General features: G+C 38.1%; 1 protein-coding gene across 1 annotated transcript in view; it reads right to left on the bottom strand.

Moving 5' to 3' along the window:
- The window catches only part of LOC135086997 (protein furry-like), a 223,151-nt gene that overhangs the window by 144,292 nt on the left and 59,133 nt on the right, over positions 1 to 19,726 (bottom strand). Inside the window, exon 27 of the mRNA XM_063981854.1 lies at positions 19,426 to 19,586. Coding sequence (XP_063837924.1) covers positions 19,426 to 19,586 — 161 coding nt within the window. The remainder of the gene's footprint in view (positions 1 to 19,425; positions 19,587 to 19,726) is intronic.

Here is a 19,726-nt window from a genome sequence, read left to right as displayed (position 1 = left end):
GGGTGTGCTAGTCACCCCATGTCATTTTATCAGTGTTAACAGCATTGGTCAGGCGGGGGACCACAGTCCCTTATTTTTCCATATCCATATCCCTCAATAGTTTTTCCCAGCCTGGATTGTACTCACTATATTCGAGTATAATCGATGGTTGGTGCCCCAAATAAAAAATAGCAATCGTCCAGCGTCTGCGCGTTGCCTTTCGCCACTTATTTTATTTTCCAATAGTACGTCTAGGCCCGAAATGCGTTTTTACCGCTAACAGGTATTAAACACAGTTTTGAGACATTTTCTGGTGAATCAAGCTGTTCAGAGGTACAGTTCTTCAGTCAAGTAATAGTTTTCAGTACCACGATCTGCTCTACCTTTTACGGAACGACTAGAGCAACAAATCATATCTTTAATGTTAACACCGCTAAAATTAACTGTCCTCACTTTGTGCCTCAACATTATTATGGCATATTTTATACAGTTAGGTCTCAACAACATTACAACCTAAAAGCTCGATTGCACCCACATAGCCGTTCAGGACAGCATGTAATATGAAAAAATACTTCCTCGATCTTATTATTTTAAATTGTATAAAACTGCTCAATCACATTAACTTCGCAATAGGGTACATTACACAAACTGATGACGAACAACTCATTGGCTGTCCAGAACAGTTGGGACCCTAGCTACATGGAAGTTGTGGAATTTGAGCAGCAGCATCTACAGGAAAGGTAACTTTTTTTTTATTAATTCCCGTCAATTAATGCAGCCACAGGCAGTAGGCGCACGTGAGACAACGGACACCCGTGTTCTGTTCAACTACCCCCGTTCTTTACATGTTTTACAGGCGTGAAATCGGATTGTGTTGAAATTTAGGATAAGAAATGTAGCCGTTTAGATTAAGAGCTCATATAATAATCACCTGAAATGTTTACATTATATAATATGTATTTTAATATTATAATACGTAGGTACTACTTAAGATAATAATAATAATACGTAGGTACTTAAGATTTGTTACATTTTGTTAATATTTTATTGCGTAAAACGTGGTTGTTTAAGTTTCACGATATTTTATAATATAATTTATAGTATATTCAGGTTTTTGTTATTGTAATTTACTGTAAGAAATTCTATTAGACATTTACTGCGATGTGTTAAGTAACATTATTATTATTGATGCATTCTGTTTTGTTACTTTGCTATTAGTGATATTAATTTGAACAGTTCGCACGTGACGCCCCGACGGTGCTCCGCGTCAACTTCATTGCTCACCAGCGTGCGATTCATGTTAGGTTTTAGGCCTGGAACAGACACAGCGATACCCGCGCGGTTGCTGAACACTTCTCGTGATTTTTCTATCAAACCGTAACTTCACGGTTACCGCCACTGTGCGTATTGAATGAGAACCACCCAGAAACCGTGCAGTTATTGCGCCTACCTGAACCAGTCCACATTAAGGTTGATTCTAATTTTGTTGAGATCTGTTTAGTTAAACGATTTTGAATATAATATTATGGTAGAACTAGCTTCGATGTATGTAGTTTGATAGCGATCTCAGTAGATGAATTTTAGATTTAAGAAGTAGCTCAATAGATGATAAGATATGAAGGTTAAGCAGTATCTCTATCAGTGAGCTACTCTGGATCTACTATCCTGAACGAGAGCTGCGATATGTTCAGCATGGCGAGCGAAGAAAGCACCGCTCCCGCGCACATGCGACGTCGGCGGCTTCAGCACCGAGCAGTGGCTTTGAGAGCCACTTGACTGACGGCTGACTGCAGCCGAAGGACCGAACGACCCGCGCCGCGCCGCACGTGCGCGGGACTGCACCGAGCGCCCGCCGCCATGGCCCGTGTCTGATAGGCACAAGACGCAAATAGCTAGTTATTGGATGAGCCCCCAATTGGCTATTTGTGGCTAGCTTGTGGCCAGAGGATAGGCTAGAGTAGCTTGCATTAGAATGTCATACTGCATTAACCTTAGGTTAAGCATGTAATCGATTTAGTATGTAATCAAGCATAATAATTTATGTCTCTAATAAATGTTGTTCGTCCAAATTCTGAATTTTTATTTATTTCTTTTTTGTGCTAAATAATCGTACCATGAACTAAGATGGTCTTTCGAGAAGACCTGTATATTATGTCTAGTCTGGAGCATTACCAGCCGATTGTCTATGATAGAAGTCTATGAATTTGACACGCTTAGGTCATAGGATACAACAATAGATAAAACTGTGTTAAAGTATTATTTTACTAATAGTTGCTTAAAAGTAGTACCCAGCGAGTAGCATCTACAATTTAGCTGGAAGTCGACGAGTCGGTGAAAGTGTAAAGAAGAGGTAAATAATAAAATGTTATTATTAGGTGATTAACAAAGAAAAACTATTACGAACAGGTGAACTATAATGCGTATGCATAGTGCATACTGTATATTTCCGTAGTAGGGTGGACCAAAGATTAACTCGTGCATAGAACCAGGGCAGTTAGATACGGGCCGGCTGCTCACAATAGTAACGCACCAATTACGTACGCCTAACGCCTCTACCAACGAGCTTAGCGCAGACAAGACAGTTATGTTAACGCTACAGTGCACAGTGGCCCGATCGATAATCATTTAGCCTAACTACTAATTAATCCGGCGTATAGTCCGGCCACGTCAATAGGTCATTTGGGATTAATTTGCAAATGGGAATGTGCCAGATTTATTAACAAATGACTCACATCTACACACTTCAAAGAAAGAATGAGCTTTAGAAAAGACATTGCCGGAAATTGGCGTCTTTTTTTTTTCGCGCGGCCATCGACCAAACTTTGTTTTTTGATTACAAAATAGTGTAATAAACCAAATTTACTACGACATGTATACCTCTAAACTCAGTCTGAACTGAGTTACGAGCATTAGAAGTTTGATGATTTTCATACTAGATTTGCTTTTTGCGCGCAAAGTTTTGTAAGAAATTGCAACAAAATAGTGAGATTGTATGTGTAAACAAACAATACCATCCATTAAAGGCTCCAGACATCAGTATGGAGCAGAATCAGCGCAATAAAAAAATAGCGCAATATTTTGTTGCAATTTCTTACATAACTTGCGCACAAAAAGCAAATCTAGTATGAAAATCATCAAACTTCTAATGCTCGTAACTCAGTTCAGACTGAGTTTAGAGGTATACATGCCATAGTAAGTTTGGTTTATTACACTATTTTGTAATCAAAAAACAAAGTTTGGTCGATGGCCGCGCGAAAAAAAAAAGACGCCACTTTCCATACAAAATCTGGCATTGCCATTTATTGATTTAATTACTAAGCGGGTTTAAATATAAACCCGCTTAGTGCCTACGTACGAAATTATGAAAAGGAAAGTATTTTTTGGACAGAAATAGCAATGAGTTAATCTTTTACAAGATAAGATGCTGATAACTTACCTATTTAAGAAAATAGGTATTCTCAAAACAGAGACCTGACAAGCCAGCTTTTCACAACAAATACATGCTACTGTGCTATTTAAAGGTGTGTGATGATTTTTTACCTTCATTAAAACATAACTCGAAATCTTTATTTGCCTAATGTGAGATCGCAGTCTAGGCCAGTAGAATTAGATCTATGGTGTCGGGACTATTTCACCACTCGTTTTTGAGGGAAACATATCACTGTTTGTTAAGTTTTTTTTTGTCCCGGATATAAAAATAGTGGTTAGGTTAGTATTTGGATATTCGATCAAAGCATATTTCAGCGAATACTTTTTTTTATCCAGTCGCCGAAAATTTTTATTCGGGCCGGCTTTGATGTGAGTAGTAATCAAGCCAACCTGATATTGAAAGGGCTCTAGTAATTTATTTTAACCTGATCTAATTCCACTTTGAAATAGATAAGTAATATGTATGTATATCTAAAATATGACGGGAAACGGGTCTAAGCAGGACTAATAAGTACTTATACCTAATCAAATGCACGGTTTTGAGTACCGAACTCAGACGTTAGCTTCAATTGTGGGTTCGAATCCCACTTAGAGCACTGTTGATGAACACGAGCATTTATTCCCGTTATTATATCTAAAGTGCCTTTAGACATGTACAATACATATATCTGAGTAGGTACTTCAGTAAAACCTATACTTAGATTGGAGTCAGGGTTGGTTGGGAATGTTACGACGATGTTTCGACGTCAGAGGCCAGGCCTGGCGCAAACAGCGTGTCGACAAGTATCACTCAAAGTTGACTAAAATTGCAAGAGTAGAATAATGATTTTAATTTCAAAGGGAAATCATAATTTGGTACGTAATTAGAAATTATTAGTGGATATTTATTTACAGTTTGTGCTAGTACGGCCTCTGCGTTTTCCTAATGGTAAACTGACACTGCAAGATCCTCACTTGGTGCAACGAATAGCATGTAGCTCATATCAAAGAGGAAAAATTAAATCTACGAAATATAGGAAAATTTACTTAGTTCTTTCCCGTCGAGATGTGTGTATGCTAAAACGGGATGCTGTCGACAGGTGCTGTACAGATGTGAGGTAAAGGGTGAGATAATAAGCAGTGAGTAAAAATACATGCTTTTGCCTAATAGTGGTTTCCCGGAAAATATCATTTTAACTTTATTTATTTTTTATCTATTCCCGAGACTATTCAACCTTCACTGGTTGGGTTTCATTGGAGGCCAAGCTGTACATCCTGGCTATACAGGAGTTACAGTGGTGGGAAAGTGTGGTGGGATAAATCCCATTAAAATACCATATTAGTTTTAAACTCAAACGGCCTTATTAATAAAAGTTACACCCTAGATGAACTCTGACTTAAGTTGTCATTTAGTATGGAAATTTCAATAAGGGGATAATGGTATTAATTTGTATTTATTGTACCTACGAAAATGTGTGCCAATTCAATGAAATCTATTATAACAATTGCTTAACGAGATTCTTTACATCCGTCAAAGTACAATGGAAACTTAATTTATAACAGCAAATAAGTACTTAGAAGAAGTTATGTTCCAGGAGCTTAATATAAAGGCTGGAATATTCTTTGCAAGTTTCGGCACTATTCATATTGACGTCACGTGGCAACTTGGACTCGATTGTCTCAATCAATGGCCACTTTAATAATTCATCATTGTAATCTTTACCAGATTTAGGTATCTCTATTCATTTATGAATAGATATTTGTACAGGTACTCAACCAACGTTCCATTTAAAAAGCATGGGTTGTGCAACAAAAGAATAAGCGTAAAAATAAAATTAATCATGAAAAATGATTTTCATTTTAAAATTTATTTAGATATACACCTTACCTATTTACATGATCTTTACGAATGTTACATTTAAGATAAATCTAGATTCATAAGACCGTGAGTACTCACTAGCGTTCAGTAAAATACATTAACTATTTACAAGTAAAATCACAATCAATCATCATCATTTTACAAAACATTTTAGAAGTAGGTATAATAATAAATACTCATGTGTATATTTACACACAGAAAAATCAGCAGCGAATAAAATTAATATAATATGTATAAAGATACTTAATTTAAATCATTGGCATAAATAGGTGAGCATATAAGAATAGCGATTATTTTATTGACAGTGCGAAATATTAAAAGTTCTCTGGAAGTAGATTCGATTCTTAAAACGATTTCACCCTAAATGTGGAAACACTATAATCTTACAATTCCAAAATATTTCATACAGATACATTCACAAGCTTACAGAAATGCCGTCTCTTAAAAAATAAATACAGTAGGTATACTAAGTAACACTAAGTTATCAGACTCGTGAGGTAAAACAGGACTAATATATTCAATGCATTACGAAAAACCTTTTAGGTTGACTTCACTTTTAATGTTGCGATGCCTTGCAGGTCGACACACGAATGGCAATAGTCAGGTCCATGTCTATCGAATGCAATGGCCACCACAACAATAAAATTCGAATCAGTTTTGATTTTAACGATTAGGATGGTCGTTCATTGGTAGGTACGGTAAACCGATGCTGAATTTAATTACCTACGAGTAGGTATTATAAGCATCCCCGTGCCTGTAGCATCGTCACAAATGTATTCGATAACCAACTCTTCAAACAGAATTTCAAGTTCGAGTCACAAAAGCAATACGTTTGTGAACTTATTTTAGAGTTAATGTTGGGAAAGGTCAGCAACGTTTTACGGAACGCAAGACTTAAGCAAGTAATTACGCAAAAAGATCCGTCCTACGGAAAGAAGTCCTACGTCTGCAAGTCCGGGAAAAGGCGGGATAACAAAGAATGCTGGTAACTTTTACCCGACCTTTATTGTTCGAACCTACCACAAAAACTAAGAAGGATGAGAAGCCCTACTAAAGCTTAACTTAGCCTTTACAAGAAAAAATATTTACAGAGCTTTTCAACTGAAACAATAGATGACGTAATATTTGACGTTATGGCGTGTTTTGGTAACTGTTAAAATAGTCAAAAGTTGACAGCTATGTAGGTAAATCAATTTGTCAAACAAGCCGCACGAAGCTCTCAAACTTTACCGTTGTAATACATTTTTTGTATTAGATCAAAGGCTAAAACTGTTTTCCCTTTTCTGTCCTCGGTAATTTGATAATCATTAGGGAAACAAAACATCGTGTATCTTTTCACCTGTTGAACACTTAGCGAGAGGATTTGTGTAAACACGAGTTGAGGCCCAATTAGAGTGGAGAGTCTCGGCGCGAGGGTAGGAGATAAATAACCGAACCTAAGGCAATTAGCCGATGTAATGCGAGCCACTTATGCTTCCTCGGCGCATCTTTAACTGCAGGGCACTCAAAATAAACAATGGAACGAGTAATCCCAATCTGATTTGAATCAGGTGCATTGCTCTGCCTTTTCATACAACTTTACGTCAGTACTTGCTCGTACTTTTGTTAAGTATTCAACTTCATCCTTTGTTGGCTTTTATAGTTACACTCGATGAGTTTATTCTGGTAATGTCGAGTATCATGTTCCGATTGTATTAATTAGCAGGGTTCGAAGGCATATTTGCACTTATGTTTTAACAAAGCTTTTAAATCAGGTCTTAAATCGAGATTGATATTTTTATTGGAAACTTATCATTAAATACCTAATAAGTAATATTACAATAAAAGGTTATTTTTATCGTAAAATACTCAGTTTCTACAAGTCCATTGATGTTGATAGCCTTTCAATCATAAAGCCCTTTAAATGTATTTGTATCACAAAATAATAAACATTTCATGCACACGCAACCAATTCACTTGTATTAAGATTATTCATAGTGGAGAAAATAGACGACTTTCGACCGGCAACCTTTGGTTTTCTTCACTACTAAAGAAGTGATGGATAACAAAGACAAATTCTTAAAGGATAGTAGAGTTTTAATTCAGGCAGCAATTCAAAGTATATTTATTACGTATAATAAAATCGATGAAAGCACTCTTGACGACCCTTTTATTACGAGCTGCAATTAAGCATGATGAAGGCTTTGCTAAATGTTAAGTCTTTAATGTGCATTAATATTTGAGCAGGCACAGTTCTAACGATGATCTTTGAACAGGCTATTTGAGGCATGTTTTGGCAAGACATCAGAAATATCTTTTTGATTGTTTGTTTTAATTTTTGCAAAGTAAGGTTAAATATTGTAATAAAATGGGTACTACAAGGGAAAACATCTCAAAATGGGTATTTCGATTTATAAATTGAGAGACGAGATAGGTATTACTACGAAAACGTCAAACCCATAGCAATGAAATATTTACATTATTACTCAAAGCTACCAAAGTTGTATTTCGGACAGAATATAAACTAAACATTAGGGAACGTTAGCAGAGCCGATTTCATGGAACTCGGCAAGCCGCACGAACTGAAGCTGAAATTAAACGGAGACTAACAGAGCGATCCGTTTGAAGCGCTCACGTTTCATTGGAAATTACCAGATACATTTCATTGTAAAATAATAAATACACGTAGAATATATCTGCACTACAAAATCACTAATTCGCACAGAGACTAGATAATAATCCGCAATTTTCTGCAGCAGTCTGCTAATGATCGAAATGCCTCGGACAATAACTTGTCGTTATCATTTGTGGTTTTCATTTTTCATATAGCTCACATCCATCTCCAGCATTATTTTTACTTGCATACGACTTACATAGATTTTGTATCAATCATCGGCACATAAACTTAATGCAACGAATGGTAAAGTTTATATTTGAACAATAACTCAACTTCAGTAACGAGGATTTTTATATAAGATACGAAGACTATTTATAGTGAGGTTTTGTTCGTTAGCCTCTTTATAGTAAAAAAATATCAAGCAACTTTTACAAAGTTTTAGCAACATGGGCAGATAAGTCTATTAGTTTACTCATTCTTAATACAATAATAGAGCAAAATCCTTGTAATACCTTTGCCGCCATGGTGGCCATGGAGCGTGCTGCTCGACTCGGCGGGCGGACTACGGTGTAAGCAGTTTAAATACCATTGCTTTAGGTGAACCGGCGCGAAGGGTGCAGATGAGCGGCGATACATCAGTTCGGGCATTAATACCGTCCGATGCTAGACCCAGGCATGTTTCGGTAAACAGTTCGCCTTGAGAGGGCTTTTGGTGTTCCTATACATGATAAGTATTTATAGAAACTTTACTGGTGAAAAATTTATGTGAGAAACTTTTTGCAAAGAGACCACCCAGACCCTGAATCCGCGTGACCTGATCACACTGTGGTTTATTGGTAAACTATGAGGACGTTATACAGTATGGTAGGCAATCAAATAATATAGAGGAGCGCACGCGGTGTCGTCGGTGAAGTGAAGCGGAGGCCGATCGCCGCGGCGCGCGGGCTGCCGCGCGCCCGCGCCTCCGGCCGAGAGCAGCCGAGGGCAGCCGAAGGTGCCCGAACAGCGACTATAAGTTTAATTTTAATGCAGTAACTTAAAAAAATCTAATACAATAGGATAAAAAACATAGAATAGGTAGACGTAGTAGAACGTTCCCAGTAGAATATGCAAAAGTCATAGAATACGCCCAAATTGCAGACAGTGCCGTCACGTATACAGCTATAAGTGCTATAAGGTTAATAAAAGCGGACGGCGTTATGAAGCCTAAGCTCCATACAGGAGACCGCTCACTGGCAGCTTTGTCAGGGCTTGCTGAAGTGGAACATACCGCACACTTCACGAAGACGGTATTGAATATATTATTATTAATAAAGGTCAGTTTAAGTCCGGATTAATTGACGTAATTTTACTTTAAAATAATTCAGTACAAGTGCAATAAAAATCGAACCCGCGACCACAGACAGTGGTGACTGAGTTTGTTGCGGCGCTTCTTCTCAGCACTTGCCAAATATTGGTCTCGAAGCGCTGGTAGAGAAGTCTTTTATACCTATTTATTTTTTTATTTTATTATTTGAAGATTTGTAAGCACTACTTTTAATAGACCATGCAAGTAAAAGAATTTTGACTTTGACCTCGGCTTAATAGTCCGTTACAAACCATTACACCAAACGGCCGACAAATGTAATATTCATGAAAGCCTACTTATTTTGACGAAGAAAATAAATGACTTTTATGTCTTTTTATAGAAAAAGCATGACAGAGCACTCATGTTTTAATATTTCCTTTCCGCGTCACTCCATTAATGAGGTGACCACACAAACAACAACCAACCTCCAACATTCACCGTGGACAACACTGAACCATGCTACATAGCCTTAACTGATTTACATGGTTAAAGCAAACTTCATAGGTAAGTGGCAATTTGCGAGAATGATAAAGCAAATATCAAGCGTATTATTGTGTCCCGTCCCTCCCCGGCCAGTTAACGCCGCGGCTCTTCAGCCGTACGGGTTGAGTGGTTTCAGCGCGACGCAAATAAATCACGAACAGCGCAAACGAACGAGCATCGTACACACTGCCACTTACCTACACGCATTTCCCTAAGAGGGTTATCATCAACATATTTTGAGTCCCCTTAGTAATTACCCGATAATATAACATAGGAATTTTTTTTTGGCAAATATGAACACTACCACTTGTAACTCAATAAGTTGAATATGAAAATGTTTACAATAAAAAGAGCTGTTCTAAAATAATAACACAACAACCCTTTTGTATGCGTAAACACAAGAGTATCATATTCGTTATTCGGTTAGTTTGTTACGGCAACGTTAAAACTACGAACGCTTCAATATACTCGTGTTTGGATATTGCTGTTGGCTAGTAGTTAATAATGGACTAGAGATTAAACAAACAGTGGAGCTAGCAGGAATCGTAATTATTATCGTTGGAACAACGGAACTTTGAATGAAGGGCTAAATTATGTCGGAAGGTATGCGAAGATGGTCCAACTATGCGAAAATTGCCCCGCATTGGGGCCCCGCATTGCCCCGGCCGGGCGCGGCGCGAGGCTTGCCTGCACAATAACAATTATTAATTAGTGCCTGTTACCCAACAACATTCACGGTACAGAAAACACAATCTCGTCCAATATTTGGCAATAAGTATAGTTTTATTATAAAAAAATACGGTTCTAAAATAGAGCCATCAAAGTGTGGTTGACACCCGTATAATGTTCCCACTATTGAGTACACACTTGAATGGAGAGGAAGGTAGTACGATCGAACAGTGGCCGAGTGACATTGACATTGCACTAAACGAGGGCTGTAACAGCCCTCTTGTCGTCATGCTATTCGAACAGACGTGACACAACACGAAAAACGCAACAAGTCAGGACTGCAGGCTAAATATATGGTGCCTTTTTTGGAACACTCGCGTCCTGTTGTGGAAAAAACTACGGTGAGTCTATTGTTGTATGAGAGCGTCACCTCGCTGTCATCATCTTAATAAACGAAGGGGCAAAATTTTATTGGGTACTAAGTTGAAATATTGAACTCATCACAACCTTGGAATACTTCGAATCTAGTTTCAAGCGCAAAGTTGCATAACAAGCCTAAGGCACTACAGGCATATTTATTAATAGGTAAGGTAAAGGTGACAGAAGAAAACTTCAAGGTCAACCGTTTAAAAATTCTAGAAGTATCTGCGCGGGTTTATGAGGTTTGTCTCGCGAACGAGATTTGAATATTTGAATTTGAATTAGAAGTTAATAAAACTTTGTGCCCACTCAGGGGAGATTCGCGGTCTCAATCGCATTAAAAACCGATGTTCAAGAGCAAATTAGACTCGCATTAGAATGGAAAACAACAGATGATAAAAGTTTTAATACAATAGGCCTATTTTATACTTATTAAACATTCGAGACAGATGTCAGAATGATGGACAAAACCGTTATAAAGTTACCATGCCGGGGAATGAGGGTTTTCGCGATTGAAAAATCCGCCAGATGGCAATACGTAGACGGGAGGTCCAAATGCTGCATGATTGGTGGATTTTGACATATCTGTCAATGTCATGTAAAAAATAACCAATCATGCAGCATTTTGACCTCCCGTCTACGTATTGCCATCTGGCGGATTTTTCAATCGCGAAAACCCTCATTGAAACCGCATGTTCAGCGGCGTATCAAAGGAAAATGAAAAATAGATTACAAAAGAAAGATATATGATATTGGCTATGCTTGTAAATATTAGAATTGGGCTATCAGGATTTAATAACAGGTACCTACTTACGCTTTATTTAAAACATCTGAAAGCTAAACAAAATCTTCCACAACAATTAATCTTGAATACCAAATAAGCAACGTTCTAGTTAAGGACTGTTTGCCGTAATTTGGTTTGGTGGTAGGTTAATTAATCAGGAGCTCATTAAAATGCTGGGTAGAGGGGCTTGTTGCGGTGCGACCTGTTGACACCAGAGGCAAACCAAAATCATGTAAAAATAGAAGGGTCAATGTATTAAGACTGCGACGTATGCCGACATAACACAGCCAGGTTATGGGTTCTTCAGGATGATTCTTGGCGGTCTGTTTAGCTTTTCAGGTTAGCTACTACAATTACGTCTATTGGCGAAATATTTAAACAAGATGTACAAATAATAAACTCTCAACGGCAATGTTTCCCCACACTTATCCGTAGCGTGTGGGGGTCGGATTTATTACGTGTTGCGGCAACAGTCGGCATGTTTCATATTGTTGGCTTATTTTCCCGATATTTCGTCAAAGTAAGAGATTACAACGCTTAAGTCATTTTCTAACTTGAAAATGCTTATCAATAATTTCAAAACCGTTTTACGTCGCATTCATTGATCATAATATCACGTTGGGTACGTAATCGACTTTGACATTTCATACATCAACAAACCATTCAAAGCGTGAGGGGAGAGGATTCGTCGGCTTTGGACACGTTCGTTCGTGGTGGATATAAAAAAACACCAACCTGTATATTCCTCGAACCGGAACTCAAAGTGAAATACACCCGCTCTCAAAGGAATGTTGCTAGCTTGGCTCAGTTTACTCGCCACTGTATGCTGATGCCAATCAGAAATTAATACTAGCATCTAGATCGTTTACGATTAGCTTGGTATTTCTGCACACGAAATTCGTCCACTCAAATGGTAATTGGAACTTTCATAAAATATTTTGGGCTAACTATAATAACATTCGATAGCGTTAAAGGATGCCACATTTCTTAGCTTTGAAAACGTCGAAACTTTTGCACAAACAGCCACTCTGGCCTATTTTCTCAAGGATCAACTTTAATATGACATGTTATTGCTTTTCATTTCAAATGTTTATAGCTTACATTTGCACCCACTTTGGTTTTTACTCGTACTTTCCGTATGTGAATTTTCGGTAATTATGTAATTTCGATTGTGTGACACGTGTAATACAATATTTGGAGGTAAGAAAGGTTTGTTTAAGATCAAAGTTAAAATTATAAAAGTTCCATGACAAAATGTTCGTGGTTCTCCGAGAGCCGGATGCCTCGCGTGGCGGGCGCGTGGGCGGTGATGCGTACACATCGTTGTCATGGCGTCGTGCGAGCATACGGGTGACTGACGGTCGCAAGCTCGTTGAGGCAATAGAGGATTTATTCATTTCAAATCTTAATGAAACTTAATTTCAGTCATGTGTTTTGATAATTGCAAAAGCAATCCGAAACCATAAAATCGATCAGCAAGGCTCATACAGGGTTCGTTTGAAATTAATTTCAGTTTTCAACATCGTTTTACTGAATCTATCTAACTCGTGAAAAATCTCATGGCAGTTTTTTTTACTCCAAATCGAAAACATGAATTCTAGTCACAAACAGTAATTTGTTTCTAGTTAACTTCCGTTTAAACTGAAATTTCAACTCTGGAGGACGTGTTCAGAGCTGTACGCAATTCGCGATATGGATGAAAAAACGGGAAAGGAGTAAAAGGGCAAAGGATATGTCCATTAGTCTGTACAGTTTGACAACTCACTTTACAACCTTTGTCCGCGACAGGGGTCAGTGCGGAGCGGACAAGCGGAGAAGTTTTACACAAAAGTATCGTGATCGCAACTCACACACGCCATCGTTTATAACACCAAAATTACATCATTATATGAATCGAAATCTCTTTCAGTAGTTGATATCCTTTTTCTGGCAATTTCGGAGTTCGGATGAGAAAGTTTATAAACAAAAGCTGAAAAGAAAAGGTATCTTTCCAAAATAAACTTGAACTCTTTTATATTCATAGGGCAACTCGTGTGCCAAAGGCAAATAATTGGTAAAAAATATTTTCATTCTATAACTATAATCGATGCGTGGTCTAGAAAACCACAGGCATTATCACCGCTGCGCTGAAGTGTATGAAACTTAAAAAGAGCCAGACACAATCATACGTATGAGTCACTTCTTTGCATTCGTTTCGGCAACCAGCAACGCGCAATATTACGCAATCAAAATACAGCATATATCAACTCAAGTTATAGATTTCGCTAAGCTCGAGCGCGGTGCATGCGACGCATGAGTCATCCCCCGGCTAGGGAGCGTCGCTGAAGTACTACGCATTAAATGATCACATACCTGAGGCTACGTCGATGGGGTTGAACCCAATAAGGCGCGTTTGATGTCCGAAACAGAAGGGGGATTTGGCCATATTTTACATTTATATCTTAGTAGGATTTAGGAGACTGCGACTCATTCATACATGTGGTAGAAATTACTCGTATTTTCTATCTATAATTTCCGAACAGCTTGTTAAGATGTTCTAAAACATTATATTACCAATCGTATATAAATGTGACACAATTTCAACAAATGTTATTCTACAGAAACACAATTATTTCAGCATTATTGGTAACTTCCGCTCGACAGGTATTTATCTCGGAGAGGCATCTGCCGCGCAAACATTTACATCTGGCGACTACAGCCAGTAAGCTACTGAAGCGCGAGCTTAGAGGCTTTTCTCAAGAAATTGTCAAAGTACAAGTCGATTTTTGCAATAAGAGCCAAACAAGCTTATTTGATAGTCCGAAATACACTGTTCTGTATCCTGAAGCATGTAATTTATTGATTTCGCGGTAGAGTTAAATTGTTTTTATGGAGGTTCAAAATCTAGACGGCGACGGAAATGCCATGTACGAATACGAAGGTAATTATACTTCACGTCTAATTAGGGTAACAGATTTATTAAATTTATTACATAAAAGTTGTTGCGATGATAATTTAACGAGCCGTAAGCGACACCGACGTCGAAGTTCGGCAGACTTCATTGATGCTTGGACTACTTATAAATAGAATATTTTATCAGTAAAATACGAGACCCAGTTTCTTGGGTACTTTAAAATGTAACTTTTACGAAATTATTTTAAAAATTATTATGAGTATAAAGCATTTTTTATATTATGGTGATGTACAATAATTTTCATAGATATAAAGCACATGTCAAAGTGCCTATACGTAGAACAAGCATAGATTCGCTCTTCAATCAGATGCAATACGTTATGGTAATTTGATTGACATTGAAGCGGTTTCATTAGTTTTGGCAGCGCCCGCCGGCGCACCCCACGGCGGCTACCCGGCGCGACAGCAAATAGAATAAAAACCGCCGTCACGCCCGCCCGGCGCAATAGGCTTTAATTGATGCAGGCGAGCAAACATTGCACCTGAAGTTCATTCGAAAGGACGTAATTAGATGATTTTGAATACCAAATTAGGCGGTTAGGCAGTGGCAACAAACGGGAACAATATTAAACCAGGGCCACCCTCGTCAGCAGCGTCCGCGACTCGCTGTGGGGTGCCGGACTCGCCACCGCTTTTGCATTTTATGGAGCGAGAAATGAAACCCGCCGCTGACCACACCGCTCTGTTTTGATCCGGTGTTTACTTATACACAACCACAAAATAAAACTACCTGGATATCAGTTTTTTTACTACAACGTGGGGTAAAATATCCAAAGCTAGAATTTATTGGTTTTCCCTTTGTGAATAACCAATTCCGATCTGATATTTTTCAGTGCAATTCAGTTTCATGTTTTTTTGTGTTTATTTCAGATACACATTTTGTTTTTATGATGATGGTGTTCGGATTTAATGCTAAACTAAATTTGAAATAAGTAATTTTAAAGTTATTGTGAGGACTCCAGAATTGATATAAGTCGTCGTGTGTCCATTTCCACATAATGGCCACGACCCATTGCAGCGAGAAATCGTCTAGAAGAAGAATTTAATTTCGCGCACCAATACAATGCTTCGCCGACGTATTGTTTTGTCTGCTTTCTTTGCTTGGTGGTTATTGTATGTTATTTCTAAAGACGTTTCTAAAATTTTTGTTATAACGGACTAGGCGGTTTTGGCGCTCTCGACTGAATAATATTTGGTGTGTTATTAAGAATACTTGCTTATATTGGATTAAGAGTTTAAAATAGGCCAGGTAATGCATTTACTTTTCTTTTAATAAGTAAGTCATGGAAACATCTTTGACGCATCAACCACCAACAAGACAGCTCAAGGTACTCCTTCTTTGAATGAATGAACTCGAACCCTATAATACAGGTAGTGTTATAGGGTTACATTGATGTGTGCGGGCAGCGAGCCGTCTATTATTGAACGTCAAATGATTCCGCGCCCGCCAGCGCTAACGACGGCGACACCGCGCCATCTGAGATAAGGAATAATGAGATGTGTCAAGGGCCTTTCCGGGCCTTTACATGCAGGGGCTTCACGGGTCGTACGTAAATATTATAAAAAAGCGCCTGACGACACACTAATTATCGTGGTTGGGGCATCCTGAAATAAAGCCTTGTAAAACGAGGAGCAGACAATGGATGGATTTTGTCGTCGACTTATTCCAGAATACAAATCTTCATTGACGATCGGTCTCAACGCACTTCATTAATCAACGTAACTTCCAGAAGCCTCGCCGATTGTAAAAATGTTTATGGTAACAATGGGTCAGATTTCACGAACAAAACAAATGAAGCATTCCAATTTTACGGATTAATTGGCAACATTTGCTACGGTATTTTCAATTTAGAGAATCTACGATTAGTACGATTTCCATGTAGACAATTAGGCAAATACGCATGAACGTGCAAAACAGGGATCTCGTATTATTTGGCTAATTTATTTTGGATTCGTCGATATGGAAATAAAAAATAAGGTTTTTATAAATTATTGTTATAGTTTCTAAGCTACGGACAAGGAGGAAGGCTCGTGCGATAGTCATCGTTGTCTTTTTCGCTTAATCGGTTCAAATGTATTATCAGTTCTCAACTCGCAGTAAGGTTATTTGTGGGTTACACTAGCGTGCCAAAGAACTGGCTATTACACTCATTACGCTCAAAAAATACAACCTTGTTAGTTAAGTAGTCCTTCGATAAATGAACACAATAATATGGTAGGCATTAAACATTAATTATTTTAGTAGACGGGAATGTATTTCCGAACAATTATTTGGAGGAGTAACGTTGAAATATTTACTAAAATAACATATTCTGATGCGGACACGTAATGAATTCGTGGAACTTCCTGCAGCGCTCGGTGGAACAATATGAGTAATAACAAATGAACGGAACAAACTTATTCATTATTATTACACTACATACACCCATTATTGTTATTTACGTGGCAGTAGTGTACACGAGGCAACGTTATAACTCGTAATTCAGTATATTTCGATGTTACTGTAATAATAATTATTAGTATAAGAGGATTAACTATTTCTATGGGCGCAGGCTGTAGTTTAGGCCGGGCCAGGCCCTTTATATCTTGTCGAAGAAACTTAATTCAAATACAAATTAATCACACTGATCTTTCAAGTTCGTATGATTTCAATTAATAAATGAACATCAATCAGATAATATTTGCATATTAGAAGTTAATATTGATAAAACTATAAGAAACTTTAACTATAAAAAATACCTACTTGATGGATTATTTAGTCAACAAATATTTAATCAACAAGTTACAATTGCGTAAAGATTTCATAAACATGGTTTATCTAAACTAAATCTATAACAAACATAACAATCCCCAGGTGTTTGATTTCTGAAAATCTACAACATCAATTATGATTTTAGTTGTCATCAGTTTCTGGCGAAATTACATCGCCTCTATCTTTCATTTTTCTGAAAGAAGAAATTTGTTCAGGCCCCGTATTTTTCCTTCTCGCAATAACGCAGACAACATCCTGTGTCTAGCCTTTGTTGATCAAAGAAACCTCTAAAACGCTGTGCACTGTGATGTTATAATAACGTCTCTTCTATAATAAATCTTGTTATACCAAACGAACCATCCGAGGAAAATTATTCTACTTTGTTTACATCCAATTTAATTGTTATCATAGCTTGTGTTGTTAACCTTTAAGGATAAGTTTTCTGAGTGTATAAGATTTGATAAAGAAACTTAGTCGGGCTCCGCGGCGGGCGCAGACACTTTGTTTGGCGCAGACCACAATTTGCGCTTCCCCTGGAAAATGCTTTATAATTGTTGACGGAATTTGTAACCATTCTGCGCAAGCCTCGGCTCATTTATAAGAAGGGCTCTTTGGTAAGTCAGGTGCTGAGGAATGAATAATGCAGGACCAAACCTTCGATGACGTTTGAAAAATTTTGGTCTCAATAATTACGTTACCATCAATATCATAATTTCAAGACTTTACACACAAGTTATTTACACGCTTTGTAAGTAAGTAAAATTATTAGAATATTGTAATTTGATAACATCGAAAGGGACATGACGCGAACTAAATACGATATCGCTACGCATCGCATGCTACAATAAAATATTTCACGCAATAAACTACTATCAATGTCTGACTGACAAGTTTTGAGTAGATCCTAAATATGTAAGTTTCAAGAACATGCAACATTATAAGAAAATAAAATATTTTCTTGTACTTTTGTTGTGTAAAAGGCGTAAAAGCTCCCCACGTATACGCGTGTCAGACGCAAACTAAACATGAAATTAAGTTGCGCCAACTACCTTTTAAAAAGAAACGAGTTATTCTAAGCTGTGGTTAATACATACGCCCGTGTTATTTACTACTTTGTAAACAAATATTTTTGGCGCATGGAAATCAAAAATTTTTGGAACGTATCTCGTACAGTACCTATGACAATAACAATACATGTGTACTGCATACTTACCTTATACCAAGTGGTTGATCAAACAAGGTTTGAAGTCTGAGCCAGAACGGTTTACTGTAAAAGCCCCCGTTCTGACACATCACACGGAATACCGTTCCCATCTTTTTTTTTTTCACTCTAACGTAGAGCTTATCACACGGCAACCCGGCGACAATTTCATTTACGTCAAAATTATTTAAATTATTTTCGCGGTGTCAATGCCGGCAACATAACATCGTTTGTCGCCGCTGGGCGACTAATCCAGTCGACCAGAAGCGACTAATTCAATAGATACGCTTAGTTCTTTTTCTTCAGTGTTTTGCGCGATACAAGTCAATTCCAGTTTTTTACGCTTTGAATGTTTGGTAGATGCATGTTTAAAAAACCACCAACGATGATGGTTAACTGTTACTCAAATATTTGGGATGTCTTATCTTTACCTTAAATAAATAAATAAAATAAATCTTACCGTTTTTGTCGCCCGCTGACGTGGCATCCCGCGATGCTGAAGAATATCTCTTAACCTTAATTTCGTGTTCTAAGGACTATAACTATTGAAGAATGCTTTTAGTTTCATTGTCTGAGTTGCTCGTTGACCTACTGGAGAATCTGCTGGTTCCTTCAACGGCCACAGCTGTCAAAGAAGCCTGAGTTCCAACAATAGTTTCTGCGCTGTCGTCGTCAGTCGTCTCGCCTCGATGTCGAGGAACCTATGAACCTGCTAGCACCTTCACCCACGCTGCAAAGACTACATCGTCAGAGAAGCGTTAGTTCTCAACCAGGCCGCAACTCTTATGACGCGAACAGCTAGGGTCTGGAATTCGCTCTTTCCCGAACACTATAATCCGGGAAATTTTAAGGCCTGAATGCACTTACAGGGCCATCATAGACTGCATCTCTCCAAACACCAGGTGCGATTGCAGTCAAACGCCTGCATTGCTATGGATATTTTTTTAAACTTACCGGCGTCGTCGTCGGCAGGCAGCGGGCCCACGGAGCCGAAGAAGCGCTTGTCCAGCAGCTGCAGCAGCTGCAGCGCGCTCTCGTGCACCGGCGCGCGCGGGCAGCCCGTGCACATGAGCGTCACGTTGATGATCGCCGTGTAGTGGTCGCACGGGTACTCCCTGCTCACGGGAACATCAGTTAAAGGTATCATTTTGTAACAGCAATGGAGGCAAATCAAGAACAAGTAGAGGATAATCTTCTGATACAAATATACATACTTGATGAAACAAAAAGGACTGATTCAACTGCCCAAATGCAA

The sequence above is a fragment of the Ostrinia nubilalis genome, chromosome Z (genome assembly GCF_963855985.1).
Source record: "Ostrinia nubilalis chromosome Z, ilOstNubi1.1, whole genome shotgun sequence".
Lineage (NCBI taxonomy): Eukaryota > Metazoa > Arthropoda > Insecta > Lepidoptera > Crambidae > Ostrinia > Ostrinia nubilalis.
The sequence above is the reverse complement of the archived record's forward strand: the minus strand, read 5'-3'. Positions and strand labels throughout refer to the sequence as shown.